General features: G+C 40.2%; 1 protein-coding gene across 4 annotated transcripts in view; it reads right to left on the bottom strand.

Annotated features, from left to right (window-relative positions):
* Positions 1-23,326, bottom strand: part of LAPTM4B (lysosomal protein transmembrane 4 beta) — an 86,008-nt gene extending 62,682 nt beyond the window's left edge. For all 4 annotated transcript variants that reach the window (XR_012006510.1, XM_072773938.1, XM_072773940.1 and 1 more), the window contains exon 1: positions 23,056-23,326. Coding sequence is in view for 3 of the 4 variants with exons in the window: in XM_072773938.1 (XP_072630039.1) it covers positions 23,056-23,154 (99 nt within the window). In the remaining variant the exon portion in view is untranslated. The remainder of the gene's footprint in view (positions 1-23,055) is intronic.
* Positions 23,327-24,110: the final 784 nt, after the last annotated feature.

Genomic DNA, 24,110 nt, shown 5'->3' with positions numbered 1-24,110 from the left:
GTAGGTTTGCAGATGTACCTTTTTTTTAAAAGAAAGGTTTCATTTACTTGAGAGTGAATGAGAGTGAGAGAGAGAGCAGGAGCGAGGGGAGGGGCAGAGGAAGAGAGAGAAGCAGATTCCCCACAGAGCATAGAGCCTGATTGGGGGGGGCTCTATCTCAGGGCCCAGGGATCATGACCTGAGCCAAAGGCAGACAACCACTAAGCCACCCAGGCGCTCCAAATGACTTATACCTTTCATTATCATTGTCTCTCCTTTTTGTATTCTCCAGAGTGCTAACATGAGCATAAACTGCTTTTAGAGTTAGGAACAATTATTTAAAACTTCAAAAATATTTTTAATATAAAAAATTATAAAATATTTTTATGAAACTTGATTCTCTAAAAACAATCAATAGAAAGAAAATGATCAATAACAAGTAAATCTGGCCAGGTGTTCAAGAGAAATCTTGGAAATAGATATTTCAGAGGAGAAATGTCAGAGTAAAATAAAATAATAATAATTAAGAGATTTGCCACTTCCAATAATGGTGAAATAAGCAATACAAATCAATTTCTCTCTGAGGACAATTAGGAAATCTGGACAAAGAACCCATGTCTGTGAGAAAGCATGAGAGTTAATGAAGCAGTGAAGAATTACTGGTCCAAGATGCAGAAGGCAGAAATACCCCAGGGGTATCTGTTGATTCTGTTAGAGATGGATGAGAGCTAAGAGCCTGAGCAGTACCCGTGACAGCCTCACTGGGCCAGGCAGTCAAGGGCCTCCTGGGTGGAAATAGAGGGTAGATTCCCCAGGGCTTTGCCCTAAGAACCCACAGGGGCCTCACCACTGAAGGAAGGTGAACCAGTAGACAAGCCTTCAAAGGGACACAGCCCAGCTTTCCATCATCTGAGTATTGAAACTGGATTTAGCCACTCTCCAGGTGCCAGACCCCTATACAAGCTACTAAAATCCCGGTGGAGAAAGATTATATATCATCCAATGCCTTGAATTTTTTTTTTTTTAATTTTCAAGTGCAGTGTCCAGAATACAAGAAACAGGAAAAGAGGGATCCCTGGGTGGCGCAGCGGTTTAGCGCCTGCCTTTGGCCCAGGGCACGATCCTGGAGACCCAGGATCGAATCCCACGTCGGGCTCCTGGTGCATGAAGCCTGCTTCTCCCTCTGCCTGTGTCTCTGCCTCTCTCTCTCTCTCTCTGTGTGTGACTATCATAAATAAATAAAAATTAAAAAAAAAAAAAAAGAAACAGGAAAAGACAAGACTCTCAGAACAAGAATCAGGAGAAAGGACAGACAAGAAAAACATAGGTACTCTCGATATTGAAGTAAGTGAGCATGCCCTCTAAAGTGGCTATGTTTATGAAAAGCAAGGAGATAGATAAAAAGCACAAGGAGAATTTTGGCAGGGAACTAGCATCAAAAAAAAAAAAAAAAAAGGACAGATTTGAAAAGAATAAAGAGGTTTTAGAATGAAAAACTGTAGTAGCCAAATCATGAATACAGTGGATGAGTTTAACCCATTAGACAACTCTCAAGAAAATTAATAAATTATACTTTTGGACAAAACTGAGGGAATCTGTCACCAGCAGCTCAACAGTGAAAGTATTCTTTGGGCAAAAGAAAAATGATGCCAGATAAAAGGCTGAAGATGTACAAAGAAGAATAACAGAAATGATAATTATGTTGGCAATTTGTGAATATTGATAACACAGTAACAGTCATAATAACTTGCGAGTGCAAACAGAAATAGATTCAAAGTAGACAACAGCCTATAAACCAAGAGCAGATAACTGGAATTGAACTGATCTTAAATCCTTGCATTGCCCAGGAAGAGGATTAAAGTACCAGTAAATATGAGATTTTTAAAAGTCAAGGATGTATATTGTCATCTTTAGGGTAACCTTTCAGAGAAAAGTCAGACTTGAGTGGTAGATATATAACTATTTGGTTGTATTTTGTGCATTTTCTGTATGTGTAGAATACTCACAGTAAAAAGGTCAAAAACAAACATATAAATAAATAAACAAACAAACAAACAAACATATGGCTTATAATCAGATATGCTGATTTCAGATAATTGGGTTTTTTTTTTTTTGACTTTTTAAAAAAGTTTGGGGCTCAAACTCATGACTCCAAGATCAAGAGTCTTATGTTCCACCAACTGAGCCAGCTAGGTTACCCTAGTTGGCTAATTTTGATACTCAAATATTTGAAAATAAATAAATAAATAAATAAATAAATAAATAAATAAAGCTAATAATGGCAGGGGCACCTGGGTAGCTTACTTGGTTAAACTGAGGTGGGTCAGTCAGACTTGATTTTGGCTCAGGTCATGATCTCAGGGTTGTGAGATTGAGCCCCACATGAGGCTCCACTCTGGGTGTGCAGTCTGCTTAAGATTCTCCCTATGCCTCTTCCCCACTTTAAAAAAATAATAAAAAAGGTAATAATGGTAGATGTGCCTTTCACTTGGGTCCAACTTCAACAGGCAAATCAAAATGTAATGAAAGTATGAACTTTTTACTTGAAATACCTTTAAATCTGAGGTACCTGGGCAGCTTAGTTCATTAAATGTTGCATTTGGTTTCAGGTCATGATCCCGCGGTCCTGGGACTGAGCCCTGCATCAGGCCACCTGCTCAGTGGGGAGCCTGCTTCTCCCTCTCTTTCTGCCCTTTCCCCCCTCCACTTGTGCTCTCTGACTCTATCTCTCTGCCAAATAAATAAAATCTTAAAAAAATATATTTGAATCTAATTTTAGAACTCTGATCCAAATGCACTTTCTTATTCAAATAAGCTCATCTATATGGTCCTGTTCTGATATTAAAATAAGTTTTTGGGCAGCCCAGGTGGCTCAGTGATTTGGCGCTGCCTTCAGCCCAGGGTGTGATCCTGGAGACCTGGGATCGAGTCCCACATCAGGCTTCCTGCATGGAGCCTGTTTCTCCCTCTGCCTGTGTCTCTGCCTCTCAGTGTCTCTCATGAATAAATAAATAAAATCTTTAAAAATAAATAATTAAGTAAGTAAGTAAGTAAGTATCTGACACTTGCTCTTTATTACTGTGGTAAATATATTCTGGGGTGAAAATTGGATTTATTGTAAAATCCTATTTGTCTAAGAAATTGAGTAAATCCGTTCATGTACTATGTTACCAATATTCTGCTCGAAACTGGGCTACACAAGGAGTAACACATGGCTGTTGCCCCCAAAGATCAGTAGTTCTGTGGGGTAAATACATCAACAACCAGAAATACAGAATGCTCGAACATTCATTAAGTAATTCATTCAACTGTCCAGAAATTATCTCTTAGGCAACAAACATAGGCCATATACTGTGATAGACATCACATACATATTATGGCCAACACCACAAGGTAGCTTATTGTCTAGTGGAGAAGACAGCCAAATCCACTGGATGTTTCATTCAGAGTGAAAAGGAATTCTGCTAATGTGGCTCAGGGAGAAGCTGAAAGACTTCACAAGGAGATGACATTATTAACACCAGAAAGTAACAGGCTTCTGGAAATCTCGAGAAACAAAAGATTACAGCGCAAATAATATTAGGGAATCAGAGCAAATGACTGAGAATTAAGAGGCAGTTCCAAGAAACAAAAACATAAAAATGAGCCACTCTTGTCAGTCCTTCGAACTGAATTATAATTATAACTAATGTTATAAGTTGCTGAAGGTTTAAACCAAAGGACTGTGTTCAGGTCATACACAGTAAGGGGGAAAAAAGTTAAGCAGTAAAATGGAAGTTGTACCTTTTATTAGAGCTACGTTTCAATAGGCAATTTTTTTAATGTAATAATATTTTCCCCCAAATTCAATGAAATCCTCTTGCTTCGCCTTGTAGCCCATGGGGCCATCATTTTCACATGGCTTCCTCAAGATACCACTACCACCACCCATACTATTTTATATCACTGACGCAGTCCTGCCTTCCCTAGGAAGTGTGACCATTATCACTCCATTCTACAAATGAGCCACTCAGACTGTGAGGAAACCCCGCACAAGGTCATAGTTCTCAGCTGAGACTCAATCACTGTTACAGATGCCATGCATGCCTTTGCTAGTAGCCCAGTTCCCTCTCAAGAAGCCACCACACTCAGTTCACAGATCCAGGCAGCGGAATCTGCCAACCAATCCCCTGGTGCATGCTCAGAATTCTTTCCAAGGGAGTGTCTCAGATATCCACTCAGTATGCTACAAGAGCAAGCAAAATGAGGCTTATCTGCCATACCAGCAGAAGCATGCCCATTTCTCCGAATGGACTTGGCTGGGTTCTAATCTTCACTCTCAGGCTGAGGCACCATTATATGCTCTCAAAATACAGAGCCCATGTGAACAATGAGAAAGCTGTCTGGGCAGTAGACAGAAGGCAAAGGATGGTCCCCCTGAGGAGGCCAGATCGAGGAATGCTGTCCAAAGAGCCTCTGGGAGACTTGGGTGCAGGTTGTATGGGTGGGAAGAACAAGCATGCTCCCTTCTATGTCTTAAAAAACATTCTGGATCTCTCTGCTTATGAAGAGATGGGTCTAGACTGGAGCCTAGTTTAGAATAGGCTATGGAGACCTAAACTCCACACATAAAAAAGAAGTATTCACAGGGGTGCCTGACTGGCTCAGTCAGTGGAGCATGTGACTCTTGATCTCGGGGTTAAGTTCAAGCTCCACACTGGGTGTAGAGATTACTTAAAAAATTAAAAAATCTTTAAAAAAAAAAGAAAAAAGAAAAAGTATCACATACTAAAGGGTCAGAAGACTAGCATTTGGAAAAGACAAGAGCAAATATAAAGTGTAAAATGGCTAAATTAATTTTTTTATACAGCAAACACGGTTTCTTTATGTTCTGATATGCTTTATTAATGAGGTCTATTACTCCCTATCTGTAACCATCCTAGTCCAACAACCTGGATTACCATAAAATGTTTTGAAAGACTGTTTGAGGGCAGCCCCCGTGGCGCAGCGGTTTAGCGCTGCCTGCAGCCCAGGGCGTGATCCTGGAGGCCCTGGATCAAGTCCCACGTCAGGCTCCCTGTATGATGCCTGCTTCTCCCTCTGCCTCTCTCTCTCTGTCTCTATGAATAAATAAATAAAATCTTAAAAAAAAAAAAGAAAGACTGATTACATTATTTACTCCACTTAGTTTTAATATATACAAGAATACTTTATTCCTGTAGCTATTCATCAGATAGAAATGAAACTCATAAAACAGAATGTGTCTACTAATGAAAGTGAAGAGTCTGTTACAGACTTAACCACCAGAATATAAATTTTGTATCCCATTCAAGAACAGTGTTGTTATATTATACTTTAGAGTTAAAATCTTCTAACAAAATAATAATATATTCAAAACATTCCCAAACAAAAACAAATATCAGAAATGAAAGACAAGGGCACATGGGTGGCACAGCTGGTTGAGCATCACACTCTTGGTTTCAGCTCAGGTCATGATTTCAGCTTGTGAGATACAGCCCTGTGTCAGGCTCTGGGCTCAGTGAGGAATCTCCTTAGGACTTTCTCTCTTCCTCTGTCCCCCTTACTCCTGAAATAAATAAATAAATCTTTTTTAAAAAGAAATTAAAAACAAAAAACATATACTCCTACAGTTGAAACACAGCTTGGAATTCTAGAACAACCAGCTGCTAAAGTATACTCTGATAGCTAATTTCTTAAACAGTCTTAATTGTCAAATTAAAATCAAATGTAGGATGCCTGGGTAGCTCAGTTGAGCGTCTGCCTTCAGTTCAGGTCATGATCCCAGGGTCCTGGGATCGAGTACTGCACTGGGCTCCCTGTGAGGCACCTGCTTCTCCCTCTGCCTACATCTCTGCCTCTCTCTGTGTCTCTCATTAATAAATAAATAAAATATCAAAAAAAAGATTATCTGAGAAACTCCCATTTAATTTCTAAACTGCTGGCAAGAGAAAAAAAAACAGGCAAAGAAAAATGCTCAAGTAAAAATAAAAGAATCAAAGAAAGCCCTACTGTGATTTACTAAATTAATTTTTAAAATATTTTCAGAAAAGCCCCATGGTATTTCTTTATTATTAAGTTTGTTCCTTATAGCCATACTCTGTTACCCGTTCTGTTCAATATCTTTTGAAAGAATAAAAACTAATAGTCAAAGTTTTAACTACATAGTCAAGAATATAAGAAAATGAATTTAATACCACAAGCGTAGGAGTTCACCAAACCACTGGTACCAAAAGTGTGGTCTGCAGATGAGAGTTTCAGCATCGTCCACAGATTACTACTAATGTAGAACCACAATACCCATTCCAGACCCAACAAATCGAAAATAAAGGTCAATACAACTGACGACTGGCCAGTCTGCAGCAACATAGAAGCCAAAGAGAACTTCAACATGTTAAGAGGCAAGGACTGTCAATCTAGGATTGACAATCTTTTAAGGATGAGAGCCAAATAAAGACATTTTCAAATAAAAGCTGTCAGCATTTGCCACCAACAGAGCCTCACTAAAGGACATTTCACAACATATATTTTAGAAGAGTGAATCTAGACAAGGTGTCTGAGGTGTGAAAGAAAAATGATGGGTCATATACTTTTCACAGTTTGGGTACCAAATATCCATTTTTATTTTTATTTATTATTTTTTTAAAGATTTTATTTATTTATTCATGAGAAACACACAGAGAGAGAGAAGCAGAGACACAGCAGACAGAGAAGCAGGCTCCATGCAGGGAGCCTGATGCAGGACTCGATCCCAGGACCCTGGGATCAGGCCCTGAGCCAAAGGCAGACGATCAATCACTGAGCCACCCAGGCGTCCCCCAAATATTTTATTTTAAAATGAAAACTACAATAATGATCGCAGAAAAAAAAAGAATAATGGACAAAGAGAGACATAAATATAATGGGTAATCCTAAACAAACAGTATTATAGGTCATTGTCTCGGGAGCTTTTAAAAAAGACACTGGCTGGCTCAGAGAAGCCTGTGACTCTTGATCTCAGGGTTGTGAGTTTGAGGCCCATGATGGGCATAGAGATTACTTAAAAATAAAATCTTTATGGGTGCCCTGGGGGGCTCAATAAGTTAAGCGTCTGCCTTCAGCTCAGGTCATGATCCCGGGATCCTGGGATCCAGTCCCCTGTGGGGCTTCCTGCTCAGCAGGAGCCTGCTTCTCCCTCTCTGCCCACTGGTCTCTCTGCTTGTGCTTTCTCTCTTTCTCTGTCAAATAAATAAATAAAATCTTTAAAAAAAAAAAAAAAAAGACCCTAAAACACACACACATACACACACAGGAGTTAAAGGACTTACTTAAAAAAAAAAAAAAAAATAAGCCACGATATTATTAACTCCAGACTTTGATGAGTATACCTGTTAAGACTTCCTGAGTTAACAACTAAAAGCAGGGCAGCTCCGGGGGCTCAGCGGTTTAGCACCACCTTCAACCCAGGGCATGATCCTGGAGACCTGGGATCGATTCCTGCATCAGGCTCTCTTCATGGAGCCTGCTTCTCCCTCTGCCTGTGTCTCTGCCTCTCTCTCTCTCTCTGTGTGTCTCTCATGAATAAATAAATAAAATCTTTAAAAAAAAAAAAAAAACTAGAATCATAGAAACACAGTAGAACTTCCAAAACAGCAGACAGGGAGAACAGGTAAGCAATACCACAGTCCATATGGCAGCAAAGGAGAGGGAAACAGAAACCATGACCAGGATAAATCCGGGTATGTTAACACTGTTAATGGAAGTGGACTACTTTCTCCAGTTGAAGACAAAGAGAATCAGGCTCTCCAAAGCAGAATAGGTCTCTGAGTGTGACCTTATGGAACAAAGTCTACGGACCCACCCTGGGCTGTTTTACACAAGGAGAAATAAACTTTTATCTTGTGTGAGTACTGCATTTTACATCTTTCTGTTACAAGACTTTATCTATACCATAACAAATACGGAGGTTAATATTAATATACAGAAGAGAATAGATACCAGAGAATCCAATGCTACCTTAAAAAGGAACAAGGGACGCCTGGGTGGCTCAGTGGTTTGGCGCATGCCTTCGGCCCAGGGTGTGATTCTAAGGTCCTAGGATCGAGCCCTGCATGGAGCTTGCTTCTCCCTCTGCCTATGTCTCGGCCTCTCTCTCTCTCTCTCTCTCTTTCTCTCTCTCTCTCTGTGTCCTTCATGAATAAATAAATAAAATCTTAAAAAAAAAAAAAAAAAAAAGGAAGAAGAAAAAAAGACTCCGGGACCTGTAGCAGTAGGGTCAAGGCTGGGGTAGTCAAAACTGAGACCTCAACAGAGGACTATCAAGAAACAAACCCTTCTCTTTAAGCGTAGTTGAAAGACATGCTGACCCAACCTGGGGACTTGATATTTTAGCCCTGAATGTTATCTCTTCTGTGAAATTGACTTACCAGGTTGTCTTCATAAAAAGTTACTAAATACTCAAATCATTCAATAGTCATAATTTAGTGCCATATAATTTTAGCAGCTCGAGGCTAATAAAAGAAAGAAATAGCTCAACCTTATTTTTACTCACAATTTGAAATTATATTAAGCCTCTTCTGGTGCTCACATTTTTCCCTGAGAAATAATTTTCCCTTGGAAGCCTCAACTGCAAAGAGGCAACTCTAAATCTTTAAAAGTTTGTTAATAGCAACTGAAGAAGTGTGATCTTTGCTTAATTTTTACTTTTCTTCAAGTAAAATGGGTTAACCAGTTTATAGCTCTTCAAGAACTCTTCATAAGGCTCCAAAAGCTCTACTAAGAGCCAAGGGAGCAGGCAGAGAAGTAGAAAGTAGTAAATTATGTTGTTAGGTCTCACATATTTCTACCAGCATCCTTTTATGAACAATAATGTATCTGCCCTAAAGGGTTGGGGTGGGAAGGGAAAAATGTGGACTCTTCTTTTATGGCTAAGACTCAAAATAAGTTAACAAAGTAAGTTTTTTTTTAATTTTTAAAAGGTTTTATTTATTTATTCATGAAGAGACACAGAGAGAGAGAGAGGCAGAGACAGAGGCAGAGGGGGAAGAGAAGCAGGCTCCATGCAGGGAGCCAGATGTGGGACTCGATCCCAGGTCCCTCGGATCATGACCTGAGCCAAAGGCAGACGTTCAGCCGCTGAGCCACCCAGGCATCCCTGTACATATTCCATTGTATGTCTTTTTCAGTTTATCTTGCTTGGAGTTCATTGAACTTCTTGGATGTGTAGATTCATATCTTTCATCACATTTGGGAAGTTTTGGGCTATTATTTCTTCAAATATTTTCTACTTCCTTTCTCTCTCTGTTCTTTGGGATGCTCATAATGTGTATATTGGTACACTTGATAATGTCTTGTAAGTTCCTTAGACTGTTTATTTTTCTTCATCCTTTTTTCTTTTTTTTTCTTTTTTATTTACAAATTTATTTTTTTTATTGGTGTTCAATTTGCCAACATATAGAATAACACCCAGTGCTCATCCCGTCAAGAGCCCACCTCGGTGCCCGTCACCCAGTCACCCCCGCCCACCGCCCACCTCCCCTTCCATCACCCCTAGTTCGTTTCCCAGAGTGAGGAGTCTTTCATGTTCTGTCTCCCTTTCTGATATTTCCCACTCATTTTTTCTCCTTTCCCCTTTATTTCTTTTCACTGTATTTCATATTCCCCAAATGATTGAGACCATATAATGTTTGTCCTTCTCTGATTGACTTCTTTCACTCAGCATAATACCCTCCAGTTCCATCCACGTCAAAGCAAATGGTGGGTATTTGTCGTTTCTAATGGCTGAGTAATATTCCATTGTATACATATACCACATCTTCTTTATCCATTCATCTTTCGATGGACACCGAGGCTCCTTCCACAGTTTGGCTATTGTGGACATTGCTGCTATAAACATCGGGGTGCAGATGTCCTGGCATTTCATTGCATTTATATCTTTGGGGTAAATCCCCAGCAGTGCAATTGTTGGGTTGTAGGGCAGATCTATTTTTAACTCTTTGAGGAACCTCCCCACAGTTTTCCAGAGTGGCTGCGCCAGTTCACATTCCCACCAACAGTGCAGGAGGGTTCCCTCCACATCTCCACATCTTCCCCAACAAAATAAGTATATTATACCTTTAGTTAAACCTAATAATACACATCATAGTGCAAAACTCATGTTAACCATTTTAATACTGGACACTTTGTTAGTTAAGTTAGATATATTTAAAGTGGGACCCAGAGAAGTTGGTATTAATAACAGGTTTGATGGCAATCTTTATTTCGTGGCCAGCCTATCTTTAAAACATCCTGATGAACATCTGTCATAACATTCAACAAAAGCTGAAAAACATATTAAATATCACTGGTTACAGAGAACAAATTGATGGCTACCATAGGGGAGGTGGGTGGGAGGGTGGGGAAAATAAATAAAGGGAATTATCTTGATAAGTACTAAGAAATGTATAGAATTTTTAAATCATATTGCACACCTGAAACTAATATAACACTGTATACTAATTATATTTCAATTAAAAATAAGTAAATACATATCACTGAAATCTTCACCAGTCAATATCTGACAGAGCTACACTTGATCCTTTGTATTAGATGGTAGCACAGGGTATCTGTGCTTTATAAAAGGGGTTCACTGGAGATCCCTCAAAAATTCAGTATCCCTCACTACCTAAATGTATTAGATTCCTGAATTCAGATGAAGGAAGCCTAGATGTTATGAGAGACTTGTATCACTCACTACCAACAAAAATTCCCATCCATATTATCCACAGCCTTAGCCAATGAGAGACTGTTGCTGGAAAGAACCGATATCTACTATATCTCATATCTAGAAAACTGTAACACATCCTTTCTAGTTTTTTGGCCATCTAAAACAACCTGCAATTTTAATATTCCTTAAAAACTGAAATTAAAGGCATCAAGAGAAAAACAACATGTTACATTCAAGTGAACTCCCACAAGACTATAAGCAGATTTTTCAGCAGAAACTTTGCAGGCTAAAAGACAGTGGCACAATATATTCAAAGTGCTGAAAAGAAAAACCTCCCACTAAGAATACCCTATCCAGCAAAGTTATCATTCAGAAGTGAAAGAGAGATAAAGAGTTTTCCAGATGAGTGAAAACTAAAGGAGTTCATCACCACTACACCAGCCTAAAGGGAAAGGGAAAGGTATACTTAGTAACAAGAAAACATAAAATAATAAATCTCACTGGGAAGGTAAATAAATAGTAAAGACAGTGGATTAATCATTTATAAAGTTAGTATGAAGGTTAAAAGACAAAAGTAGGGGCCTCTATGTGGCTCAGTTGGTTAAGCGGCCAACTTTTGGTTTTGGTTCAGGTCATGATCTCATGGTTTGTCAGATAAAGCCCCTCATCAGGCTCCAAACAAAGTGGGTATCTGCTTGAAGTTTCTCTCCCTCTGCCCTTTCCCCAACTCACATGTGTACTCGTGCTCTCTCTCTCTCATAACTAAATAAATCTTTAAAAAATAAAAGACAAGAGTAGTAAAAATACCTTTGATTACAAAAATTAATTGAGGAATACATGTGGAAAATGTGACATCAAAAAAAAGCATGGATGCCTGGGTGGCTCAGAGGTTGAGCGTCTACCTTTGGCCCAAGGTGTGATCCTGGAGTCCTGAGATCAAGTCCCACATCGGGCTCCGTGCATGGAGCCTGCTTCTCCCTTTGCCTATATCTCTGCCTCTGTCTGTGTCTCTCATAAATAAATAAATAAATAAAATCTTAAAAAAAAAAAAAGGCATGGCAAAGATGGTAAAAACATTGAGCTTTACAATGGTTTCAAACAAGTTGTTATCAACCTAAAATCAACCGTTATATACAAACTGTTATATATATGCCTCCTGGAAACCACAAAACAAAAACCTATAATGAATACACAAAAGACAGAAGTATATCACTAAAGAAATTAAGAGAAGAAAAAAAGAGAAACTACAAAAACAGTGAACAATTAAGAAAATGGCAATAGATACATACCTATCAATTATTTTAAGTGCAAGTGGACTAAATTCTCCAATCAAAAGACAGAGTGGCTGAATAAATTAAAAAATGAGCCCCATCTATATGCTGCCTCCAAGAAATTCACCTTAAACAGACACACAAAGACTGAAAGTGAAAGGATTGAAAGATTTTTCTTTTTTTTTTTTTTTGAAAGATTTTTCCATACCAATGAAAACCAAAAGAAAGCTGGAGCAGCTATACCTTCATCAGATAAAATAGACTTTAAAAGAAAGATTGTAAAAAAAAAAAATAAATAAAAAATAAAGGAAAGATTGTAATAAGAGACAAAGAAGGTCAATACATAATGATAAAGGGGTAAATCCAACAATATTTATAAATATTTATGCACATAACATAGGAGTACCTAATATATAAAGCAAATATTAGTAGAGTTGAAGAGAAAAATAGACACCAGTATAATAAGAGTAGGGGTTTTTAAAAATTCCACTTACATCAATGGATAGAGCATTCAGACAGAAAATCAACAGGAAACATTAGCCCTAAATAACATGTTAGACAGAGGGAGTAACAGATATACTCAGAATATTCCTCCCAAATGCACATAGAATATTTTTCCAGGATAGATGATATGTTAGGCCACAAAGTCTTAAAAAAGATGGAAAATTTACAAATATGTGGAAATTAAACAACACACTACTGACCAACCAATGAGTCAAAGGAGAAATTTTAAAAAGTTTTAATCTTCAAATGAATAAAAAAGGAACTACAACACACCAAAATTTGTGAAATGCAGCAAAGCACTTCTAAGAGGAAAGTTCACAGTGATAAATGCCTACAAACAAGAAAAAAGAAAAGCCTCAAATAAACAATCTAACTTTATGCCTCAAGGAACTAGAAAAAGAATGAAGCCCAAAGTTAGTAAGGCTTTTCTTGAAGCAGAAATAAATGCAATAGAGACTAAAAAGACAATAAAAAGGACCAATGAAACTAAGAGCTGGTTCCTTGAAAAGATCAACAAAATTGATAAAACTTTAGCTAGACTCACTAGGGGATAAAAAAGACTCATAAATTAAATCAGAAATGAAAGAGGAGGGGATCCCTGGGTGGCTTGGGGATCCCTGGGTGGCTCAGCGGTTTAGCGCCTTGGCCCAGGGCGCAATCCTGGTGTCCTGGGATCGAGTCCTGCGTTGGGCTCCCGGCATGGCACGGAGCCTGCTTCTCCTTCTGCCTGTGTCTCTGCCTTTCTCTCTCTCTGTGTGTCTCAATAAATAAAATCTTCAAAAAAAAAAAAAAAGAAAAGAAATGAAAGAGGAAATGTTACAACTAATGCCACAGAAATACAGAGGACCATAAAAGACTGCTATGAACAATTATATGCCAACAAAATGGACAACCTACAAAAGTGGATAAATTTCTAGAAGCCAGGGCACCTGGGTAGCTCAGTGGTTGAGTGTCTGCCTTTGGCTCAGGTCGTGATCCTGAAGTCCTGGGATCGAGTCCTGCATCAGGTTCCCTGCAGGAAGGAGCTTCTCCCTCTACCTATGTCTCTGCCTCTCTCTGTGTGTCTCTCATGAATAAATAAAATTAAAAAAGAATTTCTAGAAACCTACAAACTATTATGACTAAATCATGATGAAACAAAATCAGAACAGGCAGATTAGTAGTAAGGAGATTGAATCCATAATCAAAACCCCAACAAAGGAAAAGGCCAAGACCATATGGTTTCACTTATAAATTCTACCCAACATTCAAAGAATTAATACCAATCTTTCTTAAACTCTTCCAAAAAATAGAAGACGCAGGAAATCCTCCAAACTCCTTTTATGAGACTAGCACTTCCCTGATACCGAACTAGACAAGGATGCTACAAGAAAAGCAAATTACAGACCACTATTCCTGATGAACATAGATGCAAAAATCCTCAAGAAAATATTAGCAAACCAAATCCAACAATACATTAAAAGAATCATATACCATAATTAAGTGGGATTTTTTTCCCAGGGATGCAAGGATAGTTCAACATCCACAAATCAATGTACTATATCATATTAACAAAATGAAAGCTAAAAGTTACATGATTTCAATATATGCAGAGAAAGTAACTGACAAAATTCAACAGCAATTATGATAAAAACTCTCAACAGAGTAGTTACAGAGGGAACATACCTCAACATAAAAAGGGCCACATGTGATAAGCCCACAGCTAACATACTCAACAGTGAAAAGCTAAGAGCATTTCCTCTAAGATCAGGAACAAAACAAGGATATCCCACTCTTACCACTTTTATTTAACATAGTATTGGAAGTCCTAGACAAGAAGAAAAAATAAAAGGCATCCAACTTGGAAAGAAAAAAGTAGGGATCCCTGGGTGGCGCAGCGGTTTGGTGCCTGCCTTTGGCCCAGGGCGCGATCCTGGAGACCCGGGATCGAATCCCACATTGGGCTCCCGGTGCATGGAGCCTGCTTCTCCCTCTGCCTGTGTCTCTGCCTCTCTCTCTCTCACTCTGTGACTATCATAAATAAATAAAAATTAAAAAAAAAAAAAGTAAAACTGTCACTAACTGCAGATGATATATTATATATAGAAAACCCTAATATAAAAAAGACCCATTAGAATAGATGAATTCATTAAAGTTGGAGGATATAATATCAATATTCAAAAATATGTTGCATTTTTATTTGCTGATAATGAACTACTAGAAATAGAAATAAAAAATAATCCCATTTACAATTGCATCAAAAAGAATGAAACACCTAGGAATAAATTTAACCAAGGAGGTGTATTGAAAACTACTAAGATATTAATGAAAGAAATTGAAGACATAAATAAATGGAAAGATACTCTGTGCTCATAGATTAGAAGAATCAATATTGCTAAGATGTCCATACTACCCAAAGCAAGCTAGATTCAGTGTAATCCCTATCAAAATTCCAATGGGATTTTTCAAAGAAATAGAACAAATAATCCTAAAATTTGTATGGAATCACAAAAAAACTTGAATAATCAAAGCAAACTTGACAAAGACCAAAGCTGAAGGCATCACACTCCCTGATTTCAAACTGTATTATAAAGCTCAGTAATCAAAGCAGTATGGTATTGCCATAAAAACAGACACACAGATGATGGAGCATAAGAGAAACCCATGTATATATAGTTGATTAACTTGCAACAAAGGAGCCAAGAATATACAGTTAAGAAAAGAACAGCTTCTTCAATGAATGGTGTTCAGAAAACTGAAGAACTAAATGTGAAAGAATGAAACTCGACCACTATCTTATATCACACACAAAAATTAACTCAAAATGGGGACTTCTGGGTGGCTCACTTGGTTTAGCGTCCAATATTTGATTTCAGCACAGGTCATGATCTCGGCATCAGGTCCAGCAGGAAGCCTGCCTGGGATTCTTTCTCTGCTTCTCCATTTGTCCCTGCCCATCTCTTCTCAAGTATTTGCATGCATATTCTCTCTCTCAAATAAATAAACCTTTTTTAAAAATCAATTCAAAATGGATAAAATACTTGAATGTAAAACTTGAAACCATAGAACTCCTAGAAGAAAATACAGGTGGTTAACTCCTTGACATAGGCCTTAGTGATGATTTTTTAATCTGACACCAAAAGCAAAAACAAAAATAAGTGGGCTACATCATACTAAAATGCTTTTGCACAGCAAAGAAAACCATCAACAAAATGAAAAGACAACCTATTAACTGGGAGAAAATATTTGTAAATCATGTATCTATCTGATAAACGACTACTTTCCAGCATATATAAAGAACCCTTACAAGCCAATAGCAAAAAACAATCTAATTTAAAAATGAGCAGAGGATCTGAATGGACATTTTTCCAGAGGACATACAGATGGCCAGCCAACAGATACATGAAAAGATGGTTCAACATCACTTATCATCAGGGAAATGCAAATCAAAACTACAATGAGATATCACATCACACCTGGGAAAATGGCTAAAAGAAAAAAGAAAAGAAATAACAAGTGTTGATGAGCATGTGGGGCAAAGGGAACCCTTGTACACTGGTGATAGGAATGTAAATTGGTGCAGCACTATGGAAAACAGTATGGAGTTTCCTCAAAAATTTAAAAATAGAACTACCATGTGATCCAGCAATTCCACTTCTAGGCATTTATCTTAAGAAAACAAAAACACTAACTTGAAAAGATAACTTGCACCCCCATGTTCATCGCAGCATTATTTACAATAGCCAAGATATGGAATCATTCTAAGCGTCTGTCAGCAGATAAATGGATAAAGAAATTGTGACATATATATATATATTTTTAAAGATTTTATTTATTTATTCATAGACACAGAGAGAGGCAGAGACACAGGCAGAAGGAGAGGGAGAATCAGGCTCCATGCAGGGAGCCTGACGTGGGACTCAATCCCAGGTCTCCAGGATCACACCCCAGGCTGCAGGTGGCACCAAACCGCTGCACCACCAGGGCTGCCCTGTGACATATATTTACATGATGGAATATTACTTAACCATAAGAAAAGAATGAAATATTGATGTATTCGACAACATGGATGGACTTTAAGGACACCATCCTAAGTGAAGTAAGTCAGATCAAGAAAGACAATACCATACGATCTCTCTTATACATAGAATCTAAAAAACAAACAAAAACAAGCTCAGAGAACAAATGGTGGTTGCCAGAGGCAGGTGGTGGGAGGTTAAAGAAATGGGTAAAGGAGACAAAATGTTAAAAGGAAAAAAAATATGTATAGTGCATTACTGACCAGCAAAAAAACAAAACAAAGAGTCTACACTGGGCGGGGGACTGCTTTCATCCTATCACCCTTGCTCATAATTTTTCGATGCCTCCCCACTGCCTACAGGAGAAAATCTAAAGTCTATAACCTAGTACTTCAGTCTTTTACAATTTAATATAGTAGGAAAAACACTAGGCAATAAAGATTATATAAGTACTATGTATTAGCTCATATTTTGCCCTGGACTTACAGATAAGTAACTGAATCTGACAGCTAAAAAGAATCAATCTTAAATGAGCATATCACCACCTACATACAGTACCTGACCTCAGGGTTCCTTTATGGTCTAAATAAGAATAAATGTGAAAGCCCACTAAAAATTATCAATCATTCTACAAATACAAACTGTTGGTTTTAGTATCCAGTATTACCACCGAGACAAAAAACAAAACAAAACAAAACAAAACAACAACAAAAAACTATTTATCGCACCAGAATTTCTCAGGATACAAAGAGAACCCATCAGGCTTGGGTACACAACCAAACTGGGACTTTCAAAGTGAACCAGTTGGTTATTTAAAAGATCAGGTTGTAAAAAATAAATAAATAAATAAAAAATAAAATAAAAGATCAGGTCGTAAAGCTAAGAAACCAGCTATCCTCACCTCTTTTATCCTTTATAATCTGATACATGGCCCACTACCTTATGAATAGGGTACAGATACAAAGAGGCGTTCCGTACGTATTTGCTCAATGACTAAGTCCCTAAAATACACTTGGGTGATGATGAAAAGGATGACATACATAAAAAGGTGTACTCCTCCCAGGTGTCAAGGTCAGATGCTTCCAACTATCAGTACCACCTTTTAAAACATTCTAAGAAAATTACGTGGTAAAACAATGAAAGAAGTTACAAAGGAAAAAACTTTCCTTGAGTTTGTCCAGAGAAATTCAGGTCCTGATGGTAACACATATTCCCTAAGAAATAGGGGCTTAAAAAAAAAAAAAAAAAAAAAAAGAAATAGGGGCTTTAGGGACGCCTGGATGGCTCAGTGGTTGAGCGTCTGTCTTCGGCTCAGGGCATAATCCTGTGGTCCTGGGATCAAGTCCCGCATCCGGCTCCCTAAGAGGAGCCTGCTTCTCTCTCTGCCTGTGTCTCTGCCTCCCTCTTTGGGTCTCTCATGAACCAATAAATAAAATCTTAAAAAAAAAAAAAAAAAGAAAGAAAGAACAGAAAAAGAAACAGGGGCTTTAGCCTAAGGATTAGCAAGCATTATCATTGTCTTCTTTCTCCCACAAAGAGCCTCAGATTCTCAGGGAAATTACTCATCCCTGCGCTCTCAAACTGGTGTTTTGAGCAAACCCCCAGCTTACATTCCTTTTTAATCAATAGGTCAAGGCCAGGACAATATCCCAGACCCAAATTTACCTGACTATTTTAGTCACATATTCCTGGTCTGTTTGGTTCAGGGGTGGACAGATAGCTTAAATTTATCAAATCAGAATGAATTTTGGGATTTAGAGCTTAAGCAATGGCTTGCAAAAGAGGGTAAACAGAGAAGGAAGGGATGGGAGGGGGAAAGATATGGCAGAAACTATGGTGCTGCTGAAGCCAACTGAAGTTGGCCTGAAACACGCAGGACATGAAGTACACAGCTTCCCTAGGCTAGAGCCAAAGTCTTTAGAAGCAGGCTAACAAGTTCATATTTGTGTCTGAGAAAAAAACTTCCAGGAGCTGCATCTGTAAGAGACTTTAAAAAAAGGGGAATTGTTAATGGCAAGGCTAGCTAGAAGCAAAAAGACCACTATAATAGCCAAGAGAGTGCTAACAGGAGCCTATTAAGGAAAATGATAGCAAGAAGAAAGGACAGAAAAAGGAGGTAACCAGGAGGCAGAACAAAAATCAGTAAGACTTGGACATGGAATTAAGGAAGAGAAACAGGTACATGGCGAGGAGTCTAGATAGATGGGGAGAGAGAGACTAGACTACAGGTGAACTTGGGAAGGAAGTTAATGGATTCAGGTTTAGAACAGGAAGTTTTAATGAAGAAAGAGTAAAACCCCAGAAGACTCCATAGCAATCAGCCTGCTTCAAGTACTTCTTTTTTATTATGATCCCTCTGGAAACCAGGCCAAGTCAGTTTTCATTCTCTGTGAAGATGGATAATTACCTTGTCTCTCTGAAAACATTTATAGTTATTAAAGGTTATGTAATAATTTGACTTCTTTTTAGGGTAAGCGATGAAGCTGATTATTAAAATAAAAGCAAACCTCTACCTCACACTATAACACAGAAATTAATTACAGGTGGATCATAAATGTAAATATAAAAACTAAAGCCACAAAGCTTTGGAAGAAAATATAAGAGACTATCTTCACAATCTGGGGGTAGGCAAAGGTTTCTTAGATTATGCAAAGTACTAAACATAAAAGAAAACATTGACAAATTGAACTTAATATTAAAAATTTCTGTTCATCGGGGAGCCTGGGTAGCTCAGTCAGTTAAGCATCTGCCTTTGGCTCAGGTGGTGATCCTAGGGTCCACCCTGGGATTGAGCCCCATGCTTCTCCCTCTCCCTCTGCTCACCCCATACTCTCTCTCACTCTTTCTCAAAACAACAAAAAACTTCTGTTCATCAAAATATGCCATAAGAAAGTGGGTAGATGGCCATACGCTGGGAAAAAACATTCACAAAATGGATCTTTAACAAAAGGCCAGAATCCAAAATATATAAACAGATCTTATAAATCATTAAGAAAAAAAAGATAAAACCCAATTTTAAAATGGGCAATGACTAGCACATCACAAAGGAAGACAGAGCCATGAGCAAGATAAACTTCCACATCATTAGTTATTTGGGAAATTTAAAGCTACCATACCATACCACCAAAATTGCTAAAATTAAAATGACTGACCATACCAAATGTTGACAAGGATGTGGCACAACTGGAACCTCGTATATCACTGGTTGGAGTATAAAATGGCAGAACCACTTTGGAAAATTGTTTCTTATAAAGTTAAATGGACTTTTAACCAATAACCAACAATTCTACTGCCAGGTATTTACTCTAGAGAAATAAAAACATATATCCACAAAAAGTCTTGTGCAAGAATGTTCAGAGCAGCTTTATCCATAATAGCCCCAAACTGGAAACAACCAAATATCCATCATCTGGTGAAAGATTAATAAATTGTGATTTATTCATACAATAAAATAATACTCAGCAATATAAAGTATCAATCAAGCTTTTGATATACCCCAATTAACATGAATGAATTTAAAGGACGTTAATGCTAAATGAAAGAAATCAGATACAAAAGAATACATACAGTACAATTCCATTTATAAGAACAGGTAAAACTCTCCTTTAGGGTGACAGTAAAGGGGTGGCAGGAATAAACTGGGAAGAGGCACAAGGGAACTTTCTGGGGTTTTGGAAACGTTTTCTAGGCACATGGGTTACATACGGTGTATGCATTTGTCAACTCAATGTACACTTCTGTGGATTTCCCCATATATAAATTATGCCTCATTAAAAGGAAAAAATAAACAACAAATGATCTCTAATATAAATACCTGAAATCAATATGCTTTATTACTGGACCATAGGAAACCTCTGTTATTCTAAGGCAAAACCAAAACATATCCACAACTTTTAAAAGATAAAAATAAATGGAAATGGGGCCAAGTAAAACATCACCCTGATCACAAACCAACCATAGGACTGTATGTAAATCATCTACGCTCTCTTGGCCTCTATTTTCTCAACTCTAAAACAGGAGTAAGAAAATCTACCTTACCAGGAATGTGTAAAAATTTAGTATATGCAAAGCATCTAGTTTAATACCTGGCATACAGGGCCTTAGTAAATGGTAGTGGTAGGAAACAGCAATCAGAAAATGCATCAAAGGGGATCCCTGGGTGGCTCAGGGGTTCAGCGCCTGCCTTGGGCCCAGGGCATGATCCTGGAGTCCCAGGATCAAGTCCCACGTTGGGCTCCCTGCGTGGCGCCTGCTTCTCCCTCTGCCTGTGTCTCTGCCTCTCTCTCTTTCTCTGTGTCTCTCAAGAATAAATAAATAAAATTTTTTTTAAAATTAATAAATAATTGCCTATTATACCAAATAGGTAAAGTGGATCTTTTTTATGCATTTTTTAAAAGATTTTATTTATTTATTCATGAGAGACACAGAGAAAGAGAGAGAGGCAGAGACACAGGCAGAGGGAGAAGCAGGTGCCACGCAGGGAGCCCGATGCGGGACTCGATCCCAGAACCCAGGGATCGCACTCTGAGCTGAAGGCAGATGCTTAACTGCTGAGCCACTTAGGCATCCCCAATTATTTATTAATTTAAGGAAGAGAGTTTCCAGTGAACTTTTGTTTGAATACCTACCCACAGTTGTATCCTTTTTTCATGCAAACTCTCCCCCTGTCTGATAACTGACCCTACTCTATCCAGATGGCTAGTGGAGTGAGATGGAGAGGTGCCTTGCTCTTCAGCCACCCTGCTCCCTCATCTTAAAAATGTTCATATAAAATAAAGTTTTGGATAACCAAATTGTATTTAATGGTATGAGGTAAACTCACAAGTCTAAATTGTTTTATGAAATGCAAAAGACTTCCTATGAAGGTATCAGTACTAAAGCCAGATTTCCCATTTATTAGGCTTACCTAACATAGCATTCTTACATCTCTAGAAAGCTTTCTAATTATCTTTCAAAAGGCCATGCTGTTTCCAACGTTAAAACATGCACAGCAATAACTACTTTCCACAAAGAGCATGTTCAAGCAGTAGACAAAGCATGCAGAATACTCTCCTTTTATTACACCAATAGTGTCTGATGGGATTAAAGCCAACTACAGGGCTCAAGTAGATTTAGATTTATCTTATCTGTAGATGGTGTAGTACATTTGCCTAATGCAGCGCCCTAGATTTTACAAATTACATTTACTGGTGTACTTGCAAGTCTGCAGATTTGAACATTTCCAAGGAGGACACAAGACATTTAGATAAAATAGTCTGTCTTGACCATCAATAAAAGCCCTATTTTGAGGCCACCTACTATCCTTTTGCTGTAATTTAAAATTTCTGTAAAGCATTTCTTGGCTTATAGCAGTCAGTGTTGAGCCAAGATGCTGATGTTCTATCTGCATTCAGACTGCACAAAAAGAATCCCACAAACCAAAGATCTGTTTGAAAGCTTTTAAGCCAAAAATGTCTATTGTGTGGCCTGTGATAGGATAGGCACCGACTAAAGGAAACTTGAAACTATAAATAGCTCAGAGAACACCATATGCTTGGGGGGAAAATGTCTTGCTTAAAATGGCACAATGACACAAATCGACAATGTCCACATAATATCGAAAAGGTGAATATGGACCAACAAAAAAATTCTGATAGCTAAGATGAATTTATTCTCACTAAAAAGTTCAATATACCACCTTGATGCAGCGGTATGCACTGCACAGTGGCTCGGGTCTAACTCTCCATCATGATGGCACAAAACCCGAAATGCAGAGGAATCCGACCCTGCTGGTGTGGTCCAGGGGCGCCAACAATCAACCTGGGGCACTCACAGGGCCAGAAAGGCCAGAAAGACTCCCATGAGGTTTCCTCACTGCCCCTAATAGTCACTGCTCCCCCATACAAACAAGTTCTTAAAAAGCTCCAACCTAAAAAAAAGAGAAAAAATCAGATTTGCTGGCGGTGTCCGCTAAGAAAGGTACAGGGATCACCTGTCAAAGGGCAGGGAAGGTGAGTCGGTGTAAAGGGCTTCCCGGGGCCGACCGCACGCAGGCCGCGCACGCCAAGCCCGTCTGGGTCAGGGCTCTCCGCCGAGCAGCCGCGCCGGGAACCCCGCCAACCACTCACCCTCCCGGACGCCGAGGTGCGCAGCGGGCGGGGGGAGTGGGCTGCGAGCTGTCACCCCACGACCCTGCCGAGGCCCGTCCAGGCACTAAGCCCGACGGGCGGGGAGAAGAAGAAAAGGGCTGGAAAACACGTGGCGCGCAGCTCCGGCGCTGCTCCCGCGCCACCAGGTGCGCTTGCCCGGGAGGCGGCGGACTCGGGCGCGGCCCCAGCCCGCACCGCCGCCCCGACTCCGGGCCCGAAAGGACCCCTCCCCAGGTTGGCCGAGCCGGGGCTGGCGACCAGGCTCGCGCAGAAATTAAGTTTCAAATAATACGACTTTAGACGGATTAGCACCGGCGTCGCCCCACCTCCAGGCCGCACTTGGGAGAGCGGCGCAGGGGCGCGCAACGGGCGCGCGGCCCGGGGTCCCGGGGGCAGGGGGGCCGGGGGCCGGGGGCCGGGGTCCCGGGCCGGGAGGCTCGCGGCGCCGCGGCCTCCTCCCCCGCAGGTCGCCCCCCGCGCGTCGCCGCGCTCACCAGGTACCAGACGCCCAACAGGATGGTGCCGGTGCGGACATGGCAGCACAGGCAGCAGCTGCTGGAGTAGAACCGCGTCCAGGGCGCGACCGTCTTCATCGCTCCCGCGGCGAGCGCTCCGTGGCGCGAGCGCGCGCCCAAGTTTGCAGGAGTGTCGGGCGCGTCGCTCGGGGCTGGTCGCGCGGCGGTCGCGGGCTCCCCCGCCGCTCGCTGGGCCCGCTCGCCCGCTCGCCGGTGGCCTGTGCTCCGCGCCTCAGCCCAGCCCTCCGAGCGGCTGCCGCGGCCGGACCCCGCGCTGCGAAGGCGGCGGGAGGAGGAGCGGGAGCGGGACGGGGGGCGGGGGCGGGGGCGGGGGCGGGGGCGGGGCCGGCCACGTGACCCGCGCCGGGGCCAGTGATGTCACCGCGGGTTCCAGCGGCTGCGGGGCGCCGCCGGCCCGGGGAGGTAAATCAATCATCCTGCGTCCCCGCGGCGGTCCGGGAGCAGAGCCACGGGGGAGTTCCGGGCCTCCTCTTTCATGTGGCCATTTGTGTTACTCTGTCACTTTTACAGTCCACTTGGTTGCGGTTTCTCCCCTTCCACTTCTGGGTTGCAGATAATCTGTAGATGCAAATGTTATCTTGCAAACTGGAAGGGGGGAAAACTGCAGGGTGTGATTCCGGTCAACAGCAGTACTTTGAACCGCTCCCGGGGCCCAGAGCAATTTGTCTCCACTTCCCGGCTCAATTACTGTGGTAACAACCTTTTTCCCAGAAAATAGGATATGTGTCAAGGACATCCTCACTGTGCTTCGGTAGCATTTTTAATCATGGCTGCAGCTTGAAAGAAACAATCATCAAGCCAATTACTGCCACAAGGTCTCCGAAGGACACATCATAGAGCGTTAAGAGGTACTGAAAGATAGGACTCCAGTTTGGGCTTATTTCCTCCCATTTGTTGTTTTGTCTCAAAGCACCCTTGTCCTGGGTTAGCCTGTAAGCACCGTTTAAGCCAAGCATCTCAGATGAGTGAGATTATTAGTGCATGGCAAGGTTTCATTTCAGACTTGGAGCAAG

Source organism: Canis lupus, chromosome 14, assembly GCF_048164855.1.
Source record: "Canis lupus baileyi chromosome 14, mCanLup2.hap1, whole genome shotgun sequence".
NCBI lineage: Eukaryota > Metazoa > Chordata > Mammalia > Carnivora > Canidae > Canis > Canis lupus.
Note: the sequence above shows the minus strand (reverse complement) of the source record. Positions and strands in the feature narration are given on the sequence as shown.